At 38.8% G+C, this 15437-nt stretch overlaps 1 protein-coding gene across 2 annotated transcripts; it reads left to right on the top strand.

Moving 5' to 3' along the window:
- The first annotated feature begins 1825 nt into the window (after positions 1 to 1825).
- On the top strand, positions 1826 to 14420 carry pif1 (PIF1 5'-to-3' DNA helicase homolog (S. cerevisiae)). Of its 2 annotated transcripts, none has more exons than XM_088014503.1 (13): positions 1826 to 2075; positions 2214 to 2804; positions 3849 to 3972; positions 4061 to 4186; positions 4551 to 4704; positions 7852 to 7966; positions 8275 to 8381; positions 9584 to 9723; positions 10201 to 10307; positions 10390 to 10477; positions 11629 to 11774; positions 13833 to 14024; positions 14162 to 14420. In XM_088014503.1, exons 2-13 carry the CDS (start codon positions 2253 to 2255, stop codon positions 14198 to 14200), a joined length of 1890 nt encoding a protein of 629 aa, XP_087870629.1. In that variant the 5' UTR covers positions 1826 to 2075; positions 2214 to 2252; the 3' UTR covers positions 14201 to 14420. The 2 variants fall into 2 exon arrangements, with proteins under 2 accessions (XP_087870629.1, XP_087870630.1); XM_088014504.1 differs by having other exon boundaries at positions 1827 to 2075; positions 2241 to 2804.
- Positions 14421 to 15437: the final 1017 nt, after the last annotated feature.

Here is a 15437-nt window from a genome sequence, read left to right as displayed (position 1 = left end):
TCTTGATCACCGTCTGGGCCTCCTAATAATTAGTCCAGGCCCTGCTAGTCTGCCATTTATCAGGTTAATGGAAAGTGTAATGGACAATTTTATCATGTGCTCCTCACCCCTTTTGTGCTTTAGATTGTGTCTGATGATGAGATCATGTGTCTGCATGATCTTATCATGAGATTGATCAAGCTGCTCTCCTACAGACTTCCACAGTAACAGCAGATGTCCTTGATCCTGGAGACTATCTAAGTGTTACTTTCCCAACCCAGGACTTATCTGCCCCCTTTAGCATCAAATAATAACCCTTAATAATTATCCTTAACAATAGACAAATGGCCAGACCATTTGTGTTGGGCTCCACAGAATTCTTGGTACATAACAATCAGGGATTCACACCTGTTGTCCAGTCAAGTCTCTCTTCTCTGACCAGAACCTATAAAAGGAAGCCAGATCCACTGTTAGTCAGCGCAGACTTGACAGACTCCTTTGACTCTGTATTTCTGTTCCAAGGTTTTAATAAATTTAAAAAAGTAAAACAAAAGTGAAATGAAGTCATACACAAATAAGTAAAATAAAAATAATAATATGCATCTTTTTAATTCCATACAAATGTTTTTTGTCTTAAATGTACTACAGTGCAGAATTACATTCAAGTAGATGTGACAAAGCAGCTCCTCCATTACAAAAATAAAATAAAACCAAAAGACGTTCTTTATTATTTTTTGTTATTTCACTGGTTATTATTATTATTATTATTATTATTATTATTATTATTATTATTATTATTATTATATTTTATTTTTATATACTTTTTTTTCCGGGTTCCCATTTCTAATAAAAAGAACATTTGGTCTGTTATACACTTAATGGATGCTAAAGGTTACATGTTAAATTACGAACAATTGTACAAAATATAAATTATTTCCCCCAAAAGCTGAATTTACCAGATTATATAATGTTTTACCAAAACAATTTATTAATCAGATTAAAAATGTAATAACATATCATCCAATGACCCCACAATTACCCAATTTATCTATTAATGGAATATTATTCACTGACCAAAAATTCAATAAGCACACAATTAGAAGCTGTCTAAACAAAACTTTATTCCCTGAGAAAATAAATAAAAATAACATTCTTTGCAAATTTGGAAAAAAAAAATATTGAAAGGTTAAGAACTCTTTATTTAAAACTCCTCATACAACCAAAAGCTAAAGAAACACACTTTAAAGTTTTATATGCAATTTACCCCTCAAAAGAGCTAAATCGCTGTAATATTTATAAATGCTCATTCTGTGAAAGCAATATAGAAACGATAGACCATGTCTTCTATGAATGCAATAAAACCAAAAATATTTTAGAATTGCTTAGAAAGGTGGATCAATCGAAAATTGCATTTCTTGAATCTATTTCTAGAGAAATGGTAACCTTTGGAGTGTTATTGAAAAACAAAACAATAGAACTCTGTTGTAACCTAATATTTAGTTTGGCAAAATTCTTTATTCATAAACAAAGAGTGCAGAGATCATCCTCAATTTTTAATTTTTTTTTATCTGTATTCCAGTTATATTTGAAATCTCTGAAATGTATTGAATCATATGAATACCTGACTGAATTATTACTGGAATTTCCCACAAATGTATGTTAGTCCTAACATATGAATCCCCTTGTTGCTATTTTAGTTAGTTAGTTTAGTTATTTTATTTTATTTTTTCCTTTATCAATATTACTTTGTATTTCCATTTCTAAATCTGCTAATATGCTCTAGTTGCACTGTTGTTGTTGCCTTACTTGTTTGTACTTACTTTGTTTAAATAAAGTTTAAAAAAAAAATCCGTCTAATAAACGTCACTGCTCACACTGCCAGTGATTGGTAGTTTCTGCAATGGGGGCGTCTCATCTCGTCTCTCATTAGTTGGAGTTTTAAACCTCCCTGATATGGTTGGTCGGAGAGGTCGGCGCGTGATTGGCTGATTTCACTGCCTTCAATTTTAAAAATGTGTTGCTGCTGATCGCTGTTCTGAACAGCTGCTCCAGCGTGACAGAAACACAAAAGTTGGTAGATCTTTTTTAAACCAAAGGTAAGAGCTCACTTAAAGGGCTTTCACTTCTTTATCTAATCACGTTTAGGTTTTAGGAATTCTGCTACGCTAAGTTTCATTGTGCAAGATCTCAGTTTCACTCACTTCAGCATCTTCGCCTTGTTCAATATCGATCAGGAGCTAATGTGAGCTGGTTTTTATCAGCCTGTTTCTGCTATGCTACCCGGAGAAGATGGCGCCCAGCTGCAGTGCTGTGTAGCGGTGGAGAAGCTGAACAGCTGCGGCCAGGCCACCCGGAGGCAGCTCATCCGCAAAGCCTCCGTTATCCTGGGCCGCAACGAGTTCCAGGAGCTCATCCTGCGTGTGCACGACGGGAAACTATCCCACAGTTACCTCCTGAAAGAGTTCAAGCTCTTCACCAAGTTCGCCAGCGATGGGAAATGCACCGTGAAGCTGCTCCCCGAAAACACCCAGGTGCTCCTCTCCAACTGTCCCCCCGACCGCCTGAAGCTGTTCCTGAAAACACTCAGCATCAAGCACCAGGTCTGGCAGAGCGGCAAGCCTCTGACCGACCGAGAGAAGCTGAAGGCCGGCCTGCCCCGCAGCTTCGAGGCCATCAGCCCTCTGCAGCAGAAAGACATCCAGAAGGTGAATGAGCTGCGGAGCAGAGTGGCTCCCTCCGGCCTGACAGACCGCATCAACAAGGGGCCAGCTGCGGGTACAGGTCAGCAGGTCAAACGTTCCCGAAGTGATGCCAGCAGCAGCCCGGTGAGTTACTGGACACCACACGCTGGTAAAATGTACTTTAATGAGAGTAACATTACTGGAATATGCTTTTATAAAAGTAGAAGTTAATAGTTTTCCATTAAATGACTCTGGTAAGGGTAGAAAGGCAACTGAAGTGTTTAACATCTGACTGAATTTGTAAAAAAAATAAAATAAAATTTAAAACTATGTGCCAATTCTGGTATTTTAAAGAAAAAAAGGTTAATAATATAAATTAAAACGTACAAATTTAGAAAGAAATCCTATTAGAAATTGACAAAGACTTGAAAGGGATGTAGATCCCTCTCCAGCAGCACATTAACATATAAGAGTTAAAATGAAGTGTAGCTTGACATACAGTATGTCCACCTGTTAAAATGGCCCAGTCAAAGTCCAGAACTAAATCCACATTAGAGTCTGTGGAAAGACTTTAATTTCTTGACGGAAGCTTTCTGCCCAGTTTGAGTTGGGACTAAAATCTTCAGAACAATTCAGCATACATGAAAAGCCCATTTAATAGAGGAACTTTTTTAGTAACTAAAAAATATTACACCTCGATAGATGCTTGAAAGTTATGCATGTAAATTATGGTTTTCTGCTTATAGTTAATGAAAATGTGATCTTTAAAATTTTAATATTACATCAGAACAATAAAAAACATGTTTTAATACAGAAATCTAGCCTTAATGAAACGTGTTTAACACCTGCTTGAAGGTTGTCAGTTTTCAAAAGCTCCATTTTAATCTGACAAATTAACATTGGAAGGCATATTCTAATCTAGTGAATGACTGCACTTTTCTTTCATAACTTTGCTCTTCTTCCTGCTGATCACATTAAATACATACGTTTGTAGCTGACAAACTATCAGAAATTCAGACTATAAATCCTTTTTTAAATTTTTTATTTCCCTTCAGGGAATCATTAGCAGAAGCTCTTGCATTATTAAAGTCCACTTACTCTGCTTCCTAATTCGATCTCCAGCGCTACGATTTCTGTAAAGCCATCTGGGCTTCAGAAACTCATCAGACGTTTTGGTGGTGATTACAGGTGAAGGGAAACCCCAGTAAGAGAGCCATCCTGTCTCTCCCGATACGGAAGCTCAGCAAAGAGCAGGCTGCTGTTCTCAGTGCAGTGTTGAGCGGCAAGAACGTCTTCTTCACTGGAAGTGCCGGTAAAATGTACAATCTTCTCTAACGCTCTGCTGAATTGCTCTTTGACAACTTAAGATCTATGTTTGAGGTATTGGGTTTTCTCTCCAGGTACGGGGAAATCCTTCCTGCTGAAGAGAATCCTGGGTTCTCTCCCCCCGAAGAGCACCTTTGCTACGGCCAGCACAGGAGTGGCTGCGTGTCACATTGGAGGAACAACACTGCACAGCTTCGCTGGTCAGAGGAAACAATTTTCATCTTTAAATGAAATTATGTCTAACGGCTCGGGCTGTGCACACATTTTGTTAAAACGATGCATTCAGGGTCTTGGTGGAAAGTGATGGTAATGGAACAATTTTCAAATTTTGAGTAGAGACACTGCTCTGTTAAAATGAGATTTCTCCATGATTTCTCTTCCTTTTGGTCTAATAAACTATCAGAATGCATCCTCTTCCTGTCTAATTCTAACTGGGCTTTTTCACTTCAGAGTGTCCATGCTGATATTTACTCAGGCCCGGAAGAAGAACTAATCTGGGTTTCACCTAACACCCGCTTTATGGATCATTAAGTGATCTTTGCTCATCTGCTTGCTTTATTCCAGGTATTGGTTCAGGCTCCGCCCCCTTGGAGCAGTGTGTGGAGCTGGCCCAGCGGCCCGCTGTGCTGCAGCACTGGACCAGCTGTCGCCACCTCATCATTGATGAGGTCTCCATGGTGGAGGCCCAGTTCTTTGACAAGCTGGAGTCCGTAGCCAGGTGGGATCAGGAGTGTGACAATATCAGCTGACTCCATTTCTAGAGTAATGATGAGTTTGATCTGGGAATGTCAAATGCTTATGCAACTCCCAAGCCAATTCCTCATTAAAATGATAGAAATCAATACTATGTAAATGTCATTGTAGATTAAAGTGCTTTGTTACATGGTCTAAACCAGGGGTGTCAAACGTACGGCCCGCGGGCCGGAACCGGCCCGCCGAACGATTTAGTCCGGCCCGGGGGCTAAATGCATTATCATTATTCATGAAAAAACATATACTTCGTTTAATTGAAAATCTATACTGTCCACGAGGGGCGCTGTGTTTTATTCAGAGCACACAACATGATGCAACACTGCAGCGGAACTAACAGCAGATGGCAGCACTGAGCTTCAGGTTCTGTAAACAAGTTCGATTCTATGCTTTACCAGCTTTTTATTTTGGCCCTGGTAACCTCATATTTCTCGTGCATGCTAACATACATACATGTTATGTATTCAAGTTTTTCTATATGTATGCATTTTATGCATCAACAAATGTACTTAATCAAATGTCTGTTTAAAACAGCTGACACTTAAGATTTCAAATGTGTGAAGCCAGATAATTTGTTCAAATTGCTTCCCAGATGTTGAAAATTGATTTTAAATCTTTTCTTAATTTTTGTCTGTTGTATTTTGTGATGCAGGACAGTGTTTTTAAGTTCCAAAAACTGTGAATAAATGTTTTGCAGCATTGTACAATCACTGAGATCAGTTATTATGCATAATGCACTTAAATAAAGTGCATTATGCACTTTATTTAAGTGTAAAAATAGAGTAAAAGTATTGTTGAAATTGCAGATACCCTTCTTAAAAACTGAGATTATTCAAAATATATTTTGTAAAAGTGAAATTTGTTTAATATAAAAATCAACAACAAGTCCACTTTTATTGGTTCTATTTAATCTTGCAATGAGTTTACTTGTGTGGCCCCCTGCAGATCAGATTAAGCTGTATGCGGCCCCTAAACCAAAATGAGTTTGACATCCCTGGTCTAAACAAAGACCATGCAACACAACTACATCAGGTTATTGGCCAAAATTGGTGTGCTTTGTTTAAATTGGCTAGTTTTTTGTTTTAGTCTAGAGCCATTTTGCCCTCAGCCCAACTATTGACTTACAGATGTTTTTTTTTTTTTTTTTTTTTCTTCTTCAGACTTTAGGAAAGGGTTAGGTTTATGACCCACTAAGTGATTTTTCTTTTCCAGAACAACATACACTTTTTGATGAATACTAGTCCCGTTTTTCTTAAAATGTATTTAATAGAATTTGCTTAAAGTGTCTAATGACAATGGCACTGGTGAATGTACGGTTTTTGTACCCTTTGTAGCTTTTGACTTGATCCTAGCTAGCAGACAAGTGTTCATATAAACCTCAGTGTACCAGATCATACTGAGCTAATATATGGAGTACTCTTCATGTATTGGATCAAAAGTGTTCAAGGCAATAAAGGGTTTTTGAACCCATTTTTTTTAGCTATATATTTTCATACACTTGGACAGAGTATTGGCACATTTCATAATATCTTTGCCATTTCTACCACATTCTCTGAATCAAATGCTTTATTCTTCTAATATCTGATTGGGGAAGACAGTAATACCTTGCTTTTATGCAGATGATGTACAGCTGTGCTGTTTAAGAATTAGGAGTTCTCCAAACAGTCTAAATTACTGCACAGTCACAAAGTTTCCTGGATTCAAATCCCATTGGGTTTAGGATAGGTGTGTGTACTACAGACAGTAGATGGAGAACCCAAAATAAATGGTAACACTTTATTTGAAGGGGGTTGAATAAGACTGTCATGACACTGTCATAAACATGACATACACCTGTCATGCACATGAATAAGTCTTCATGAATATTTATGACTGTTGTCATAAAGCGTCATTCGGTAAATTATGACACTTTTAATACAAAGTTGACATTATTCAAAATGTCTTTATGACAACTTGACATTAACTAGGAAATCATTACTGTTTAAACTTTACCTCTTATAACATAAAGTTACCTATTTTTTAAAGTGAAATCAGTAATACTTTTATAACAAATTTATATCAGTAATGATTTCTTGGTTAATGTCAAGATGTCATAAAGACATTTTGAATAATGTCAACTTTGTATTAAAAGTGTCATAATTTACCGAATGACGCTTTATGACAACAGTCATAAATATTCATGAAGGCTTATTCATGTGCATGACAGGTGTTATGTCATGTTTATGATGGTGTCATGACAGTCTTATTCAACCCCCTTCAAATAAAGTGTTACCAAATAAATTAACTGGTTTAAAATATAACTTTTATTTATTTTTTGTAACCAAACTCTGAGAAAGTCCATGTTTAATTATTGACCCAGAGAGCATGGTTCCTCTGATCAGGCAACAAACCGGACTTTTGAACTCAGCTGTCAAGTGAAATTTAAGGAATTTGTGGTGCGTTTTTGACTAACCAGTGGATCCCCTTTTTTTTAATATATATATATATATATATATATATATATATATATATATATATATATATATATATATATATATATATATATATATATATATATAATCACTATAAGCTGTGATTTGTGGCTAAATAGAAGGGCAGGTAAAGTGCATGCTGAGGTTACTGTCCTCGATGCAGCTGTTCTGGGTTTGATTACCAGACCTGGACTATTAACTGCATATCAGAATTTATGACTTCTTTGACAGTTTTAAAACTGAACTGTTAGTGTTTCAGCTGGCCTCTGTGCAGCTCTGCTCCCACACAGTTTTCTGAAGTTGGTGTACAGGGAAAGTCTCAGGACACGTAGAGCCTGCAGCAGCCTGTACAATCCTGCTTGTGGGAGAAACCTGAATGAATTAAGCTTAGTGGAGAACTCAGTTTTAAAAGACGTCTTTTTTTCTTCAATGGTTTAACTGATGTCTTTGAAATTAACTCCAACTGTTATCAAAACTTGAATGGCAAAGCTTGAAATTACAATGGAACAATCACTCCTCCTGACTGATGGCGGTGCCTTTCTGTAAACACAAGCTTTATTATTCTCATGTCTGATTAGTTAAGTTGCATGAGTTAAGGTCTGACCCCGTACTGTAGAACTGAAACTCGCTGTGTCTCTTGTCAGGTCGGTGAGGAGATCCACACAGCCGTTTGGAGGCATCCAGCTCATCGTCTGTGGAGATTTCCTCCAGCTACCTCCAGTTCCTAAAGAAAAGGAAAAGGCCAGCTTCTGCTTCCAGGTTGGCCTTTTGCAGAATTTCTTTACTGATCTGCTGAAGCTCTGCAGTAGTCCTGCTGACCTACACTGGATCTTATTTTCGTGAGATAAAGCTACATGTTAAATGGATTAGGACCCTCAGTATTGGTTTTTCCTGGTATATGGATGCATATGCTACGGCTGGCCTGAGTGCACATGAGTCATTGCTGCTGTCTGTGTTTATTACTAATACAAACAATGTTCTTTAGTGAGCATCTTCCTTCCCTTTGCACATTTTCTGGGAATCATTATGGAAATTCATGGAAAACCTTCTGATCTGTGAACTTTCAGGCCAGGAGTTGGCGGAAGGTCATCCAGGTCAACATGGAGCTAACAGAAGTGAGGAGGCAAACCGACCAGAACTTTATCTCCCTCCTGCAGGCAGTGAGGGTGGGCAGGTAAAACACCCTCATGGTTGGCTCTCCATTATACCTGTCTGAGCCAATCTCACAGGAATTTATTGTGATGCTGCTGCTTTACATAATACATTTCATGGCTTTTTGAGAAATTCTTTAATCTCCCATGGCAATCATTCAGCTGTGAACAACAACTGGTTGGACTTAGCCCCGCCTTTGAGGCGCAGCTCCTCCTCTGAGCTGCAGTTTCCAAGCTTCAGTTTCGCAGGAGTTTTAAGAGACAGAGGCCCAATTTCAAGTCAAATTTCATTTGCCATGTTTGTGATAGTGGTGTTTTATCCATCTATGTGCCTAGAAAACGCATAATACTGCCCCTTTAAAGTCTTACATTTGCATATATAAAATTAAGATCTTAAAATGTCTTGAATTCATTTTTGTAAAATAAGTTGGCCTTGCATGTCTTAATCAAAGATCTTAAATTCTACATGTCTGTCTTTTGTTTCTCATGGGAATTTCTACTTCAGGCAACTCTTTGAATCGTGTTCAGACATGTTCATTGCGTTCTGTGACTCTAGGCATGTGAGGTTACTGGTAATTAGCTGCTAATATACCCTTGCTAACTATTTTTTATTTATTTATTTTTCCACCAATCATGGCAAATTCATCAGCAGTTGGCTGGAGTACGTTTGTCTTTGCCATAGGTGCATTTCTGTTGCCAACCCATAAGAGGCTAAGCGCATTATGTTCCAAATAGCTTGGCACTATGGGGTTTAAGGCTGTAGAGAGAATGACATAATATGCAATTTTCTAAAGTAAATTTTTGTGGTGATACAGGTCTTAAATTTCATTCATACATTTAAGTTGGTGAAATGTGCAGAAGCCCTGTCAATGAGTGACACAGTCCTACAGTTTTTATTCCCACATGGAGATCGACAAGCTGTGACAGGATGAGGTGTGATATGTCTCTTAGCTTTGCGTGTCATGTTCCCTTTAACAGGGAATGACTATGGAATGTTTTCTTCATTTCTTGTAAGTTTCATGTTTGATTTATACAGTTTCAAAACATGAGACGGCACAGATCTCGCTTCTCCTGCTAGAATTAGAATTGGTGAATGTATTTTAGTTTCTTAATTCTTTTGTTTTTTCTCCCCTCCAAGTTATAAATGTTACACCCAGAGCAGCTCCATCTCCGGTATGAGTTTGAGCTTTTCCTGAAGGAAATGTTCTGTGTCATAATAACTCAGGGTGTCGGAGGAAGTCACAGCCACACTGCTGAAGAGCGCCTACCATCAGATAGAGCGGGACGGGATTCTGGCCACCAGGCTGTGTACGCACAAGGATGACGTGGAGCTCACCAATCAGAACAAACTCCAGCAGCTGCCAGGTCTGAATGCTAACTGCCTGCTCCTCCATTAACCCCTTAAACAACGTCTTTACCGGCGTTGCATTGAGAAGTAGCTCTGATGCGCAGTTCCTCCAGGTGTTTGCTAATTGGGGAGGAACAAAACCGATAATTATTGAAAATTTTCTCCACTGTGCCACTAGAGTATCAATCAGAAAATTAAAAAAGCATAATTAAATGCAGTTGCTATGTGGAGTTTGGTGATACAAATCACTTCTTGAAGCAGCATCCTGAAGAAGCCCATTTCAAAAGATAATCTTTTGCAATAACAGTATTTGTGCTTATGATGCTTGTATCGCCCACCCCTAGTTCTGGAATCTTTTTAATTTTGTAAGATACAATTTCATCAAAACCCCTTTTAATTAGATGGGGGGGGGGGGTCAGTATTTATTTATTTTTTTCGTGTGCATTTTTTGTCAGTGACCTACTGTAACCGAAGCGTTTCTCCTCATCCTGCAGGGTCGTCGCGGGCGTTTGAGGCTCTAGACAGCGACCCAGAGCTGGTGAGGACCATAGATGCTCACAGCCCAGTCAGCAGGCTGATCCAGCTGAAAGTGGGAGCCCAGGTAGACTTCAACTCAATGTCTCCTGCTGAGATCGACTCTGTTTGAATAAAACCACTTTTTAAACCTTTTTGCATCCCAAAAGGTCATGCTGACCAAAAACCTGGATGTAGCTCGAGGTCTGGTGAACGGCGCCAGGGGAGTGGTGGAGTCATTCGACTCAGGAAAACAAGGTTTGGATCAGTTTGTTTTGTTTTGTTTTTTTTTCTTCTGTTGGCACAGTACTTGAACAGGAGCACAATTAAAAGTCCCCCCCCACTTGTCAGTGTGTGACAGAAAAGCTCCTCATATTTTCATTTAATTAAAACCAAATTAAAATTAGCTTTTGTTCTTTCAGTGGGAGAACAAAAGTGTTCAGAATGCCGCAGTGATGACAGAGTAGGCTCATCACTGTGACAGTAGTGGCTCCATTCAACAACGTTGCAGCTCCAGGAGATCAGCTGAACCTGCTTAATTTAGAACAAAATAAACTTCAGAATTTACATTTTTTGCCAGCTTTTATAAATGTACTGACCTTTTGTTTGTAACGTTCAGACAGGAGAGGTAGAGATTTCAATTTAATCATTAAACCAATTGTCTTTATTCTTGTTCCTAAACTTTGTACCCCACTATTAAAAACAGAATCCTTACTTGACACCATGTTGTGAGATTTGGAAATGAAGGGACCCGTTTCTACCAAACATATTTTCTTGTTCGCCATCAAACTCGTATTGATTATTGCTGTTGTAGTTTTCTCACTGAACCCTAAAGCTGTGTGATTTTCTGTGGGAGCAGAAAACCACAAGCCTGTCTCAATGTTAATTAATGCAACAGTTCTGGGTAAACTGCCACAGACACATTTAAATAATCTTCATTTTTAAGTGGGTTGTACCAGCGGTGCTGGCAGAACCTGGTCCAGGAATACCGTCAGATTAAAAAAAAACTAAATATTGGATCCAAAGTGATTTGACAGACAGTGTGACTTTAAAATGAAGATAAAGAGGGGGGGAGAAAGTGAAGATTCTGAGGTGGTTTTTACTTTCATGAGCATCAAAAATAATTCTACATCAGTTCATCAGTCTCTTCTTTTGCCTTCTGCTCTTCTTGAACCTCCAGTTGGTTGTGGCTGATGGCAGCTCATACTGAGCCTGGTTCTGGTTCTGCTGGAGGTTTCTTCCTGTTAAAAGGGGAGTTCTTCCTCCCCACTGTCGCTTCATGCATGCTCTGTATGAGAGATTGTTGTAAAGTCTGTACATGAAGCAAACAGCTGCCTGTCAACGACTCCATGTTGTGCCAATAGAGAAGTCTTTTTCCTGATCCACTGATCTCCCTCGTTTGTTGTCAGGATTCCCACGCGTGCGCTTCCTGTGTGGGGTCACGGAGGTACTGAAGCCAGAGCGCTGGGTGTTTAAAACCGCCGGCGGGATCCATTTGAGCCGACAGCAGCTACCGCTGAAACTGGCCTGGGCCATCTCCATCCACAAGAGCCAGGTGAGTCCAGCATCTGCACTGCAAAAACACGAGTCTGACCAAGTAGTTATCTAGTTTCTACTGCATATATCTTAGTTTTGTAAATTTCTAAGAGCTTTTTTTTTTTTAAGTAAATAATTCTTTTATATTCATAAAGTACTAGTTCCACTGGCAGATTATTTTCACTTATGGGAAAAATGAATTTTACTTGAATTCAGTGATTTTTTTTTTTTTTTTTTTCATCTATAGTTCAGCAGGAGACTCAATGTCTGACAGAGAGAGTGAATAAGTTTGCTTATAACTGCTTCCTCTTTGTTCCCATCCTCATCAACAGAGAAGGACAACTGAAAATGATTCTCTGAATCTTTTATGACTCTTGTGGTTGGAGGGCTTGTTTATCACACCACTCTGTGCTGTGTCTTTACTCCAGCTATTGATAACTAGTTTCAGGGGACTCATGTTGGTTCCTGACTGGTTTCCACTAAACCACCTTTTTTTTCAGAGCACACTATTGGAGACATGGCCACGTTCCTTTTTCTCTTGATTTCCTGTTGCTCTTGGCAGTGCTCCTGCCAAGTGTTTCTATATCCTGTTGCTGGTCGGGAGAGGGGGGAGAAGAGGTGATATTGGTGGCAACAAATATATTTGGAAAGGAAATGACTGTTTCACCCTGCAGCCGCTGCTGCTACTACATCCTGACCCCAATAATTGGCTGGAGAATGGAGAAAGTGGGCCTCTGGATAATTGGGATCACTGGTTGTGAGCACTGGGAGCAGGGGTGGTCTACAGCGCAGGTGTCTGCAGATATAATACAATTAATTAACAGAATTTAAATTACCTTTTTTTGTTTTCTACTCTGTATTTAAGATGGGTTCTAGAGTAGAAATCCAATAGTTGCAGTAAAACTGAGCATGAGGGGAGAGTGATGGCAGCTTCTGCACCAGGAGACTTGGCCTGTATTCCAGTTGTAGTCGGAACTGGGAAATTCTAATTTCACAATCAGAAAAATTTGATTTCCTACAGGGAACAATTCCATCTACCCCGTTAGGTCTTGTAAGGCCGACTTTGGGTCTCGATACGGCCGCTCCTCACATCAACAGTGACCTGTGGTAGAAATGCGTTTATTTTTGTCAGACACTTACGTGTCTGACGAAAGTGTCTGGAACTTTAAACTGAACAAATGAAGTGGTGTTACCTTATGGAACGTAGCGCTTAAAGGGGCAGTGTTATGTAAAACCGACTTTTTGAGCTTTACATCATGTTATGTTATTCTGTCATTAGAAAAAAAACCTTAAGTGTTGTTTTGATTCTTTCATGCATGTTTGAGAAACCATTTAATCTCCATGGCAACCATTCAACTGTTCAAAATGCCTGGTAGGGCCCAACCAAGTGCAAGTCAGAGCAAAGCTGGAGAAAACCTTGTTAAAGAGTTAATAGAGGAGACGTCTTCCTGAAGGCGGAGTTTCAGAGAACGTTTTAAAACGACAGGCCCAATTTCAAGCTGTTAAGTTATAAAGTAAAACTTCTTTTGTCATATTTGACATAGCATTTTTTTAACAACTGAAGTGAACATACTTACTACTTAATTACTTACTTAATTGAGGAATTTAGGGTAACTGTGCCGCTGGGTTGTTTTAATATGGTACTGTCTTAACCTGCTGAGTAACTGCACTGGTTAAATGCTGGATTTTTTTTGTTTTAGTCTAATATCCTGCTGCAACCAGGCCTGAATTTATAAGTAAATTTTGCATACCTTCACCGGAAATGTGGCTTGGTAGCTTACATAAAGAAGGAATGTGGAGTGCTAGTTCATGCCTGTGAATTCTGAATGTTGCATCATCTTCTGGTGCATTTTCAAATTGGGGAAGTTGTGGAGACAAAGCATAATAATCCACTTTGATAAAAACTTGTTTTTTTTTTTTTTGTTTGTTTTGTTTTTTTATCCTGATTCGAGTCTCGACTAGAAAACGGCTTCAGATTCATTAGATATTGAAGTGCTGCTCTCTCATTGTTCCCCCTGCTGAGTGTGTTGCTCATTTTGAACAGCCAGTTTATTCCTTGTCTGTGTTTCTTGTGAAGGGAATGACTCTGGACTGTGTGGAGATTTCCCTGGCTCGGGTGTTTGAGAGCGGCCAGGCCTACGTGGCCCTGTCTCGAGCTCGAAGCCTGGAGGGCCTTAGGGTCATGGACTTTGACCCCCACGTTGTCCGGGCGGATCCAGATGTTCTCCTCTTCTACAAGAAGCTGAGGAAGGAGCGGCTGCTCATGCAGGTGAGTGTGGAGCTCTCCCCGTCTTCCAAAGTTTGGTCTTGACTAAAAGATTTCATCTTCAGTGTCACCAAGTTTCCAGAAAGTGAGAATTGTGATGTTTTTGTGTTCAGAACTGATTGAGTGGGTTTTCCCTGCAGGCCTCCGTGGATAATTTCTACAATAAAGAAAATGCTTAGGAGCATCTGCATCTCCTGAGCCACTATGCACTATGTGCATGACTAATGCTTTTAATACAATCTGAATTTTACTTAACTCATTGGATGAGTTCCACTGCCACCTGCAGCTCATTTCTGCAACTTGCAGTTTTTATTCTTTGTTTTTTTGTTTTTAAATCATGTTATGATTTGTAATTTATTGAGGTTTGTATTTAAATAAACTTTTAGCCCTACTAACAAAGTCTTGTCGTCATGTAGATTGCACGAACGAGAAATAATTGAGTTTGTAAGAGTTTATGAAAATGCTGAGTCATGTGTATGGCAGCCAGATATAACTGGATTTACCACTTTGGCTTTATGGTGATTATTTGAGTAGCTTAAAATCTGAACTAAAGTGACTCAACAGCTTCACAGGCTTTATGTAAAATAAAGCCTGTGAAGCTGTGTAAAATAAAGCCCGAATTGCCTTAGAATCTAAGGCAATTCGGGAAAAGTAAAAGTTTAACAATTCTGGGGAAAAAAACTTTATAAATCAAAGATGATGTGAACAGCAAAGTCACTGAATCCGGTGTCACTTTTGCCACATTTGGTTAGCCTTTTACTGCAAAATGGCTGACATTTTCCCTGAAGACACAATTTTTATATTGACAAAAATTGTAAACAAGTCTTCAGACTTTGCCATGAAGTGAATTGTGTTTCCATTAATCGTCTTTAACATTTCTGCAGCTTGGTTTGGGTTGACCTTTCAGTAAATTCAGTTGACTGGGCAGGACTGGCTCAGACACACACCTCTGAAAATGCTTCATGTGTTTTGGATTGATTGGTGACACCCTAACCAGACGGCCTTTTATCAAGGGCCGGCCACCCTGGAGTTAGCCAAAAGTATGTAGTTGTATACAAGTAACTTCACAATGTTATTGTGGGATGTTGCATAGAGAAAAATTAAGGCGTAAAGGTAATTTTATTTATATAGTACATTTTCAGCAACAAGGCAAAACAAGGCGCCTGGTCCACACGTAACAGAAATTCTGGAAAAATGAATAAATTCTTATGCATTTGGGCCTTTCATCCACATGAAAACTGTTTATCACTAAAAATGATTAGAAAAACTCTAACAAAAATGGAGATTTGAGTCTTGCGCATTACAGGCACCAATATATCCACATACTTTCTTTGACAACTGAGATTGTCTTGTTTTATTAACTTTGTATTATAATGCTCTAAAAGTATGGCCACACAAATGAACCATACACATTTA

This window comes from Poecilia mexicana, unplaced genomic scaffold (genome assembly GCF_051168715.1).
Source record: "Poecilia mexicana isolate PSO_F unplaced genomic scaffold, ASM5116871v1 scaffold_17, whole genome shotgun sequence".
NCBI lineage: Eukaryota > Metazoa > Chordata > Actinopteri > Cyprinodontiformes > Poeciliidae > Poecilia > Poecilia mexicana.
Note: the sequence above shows the minus strand (reverse complement) of the source record. Positions and strands in the feature narration are given on the sequence as shown.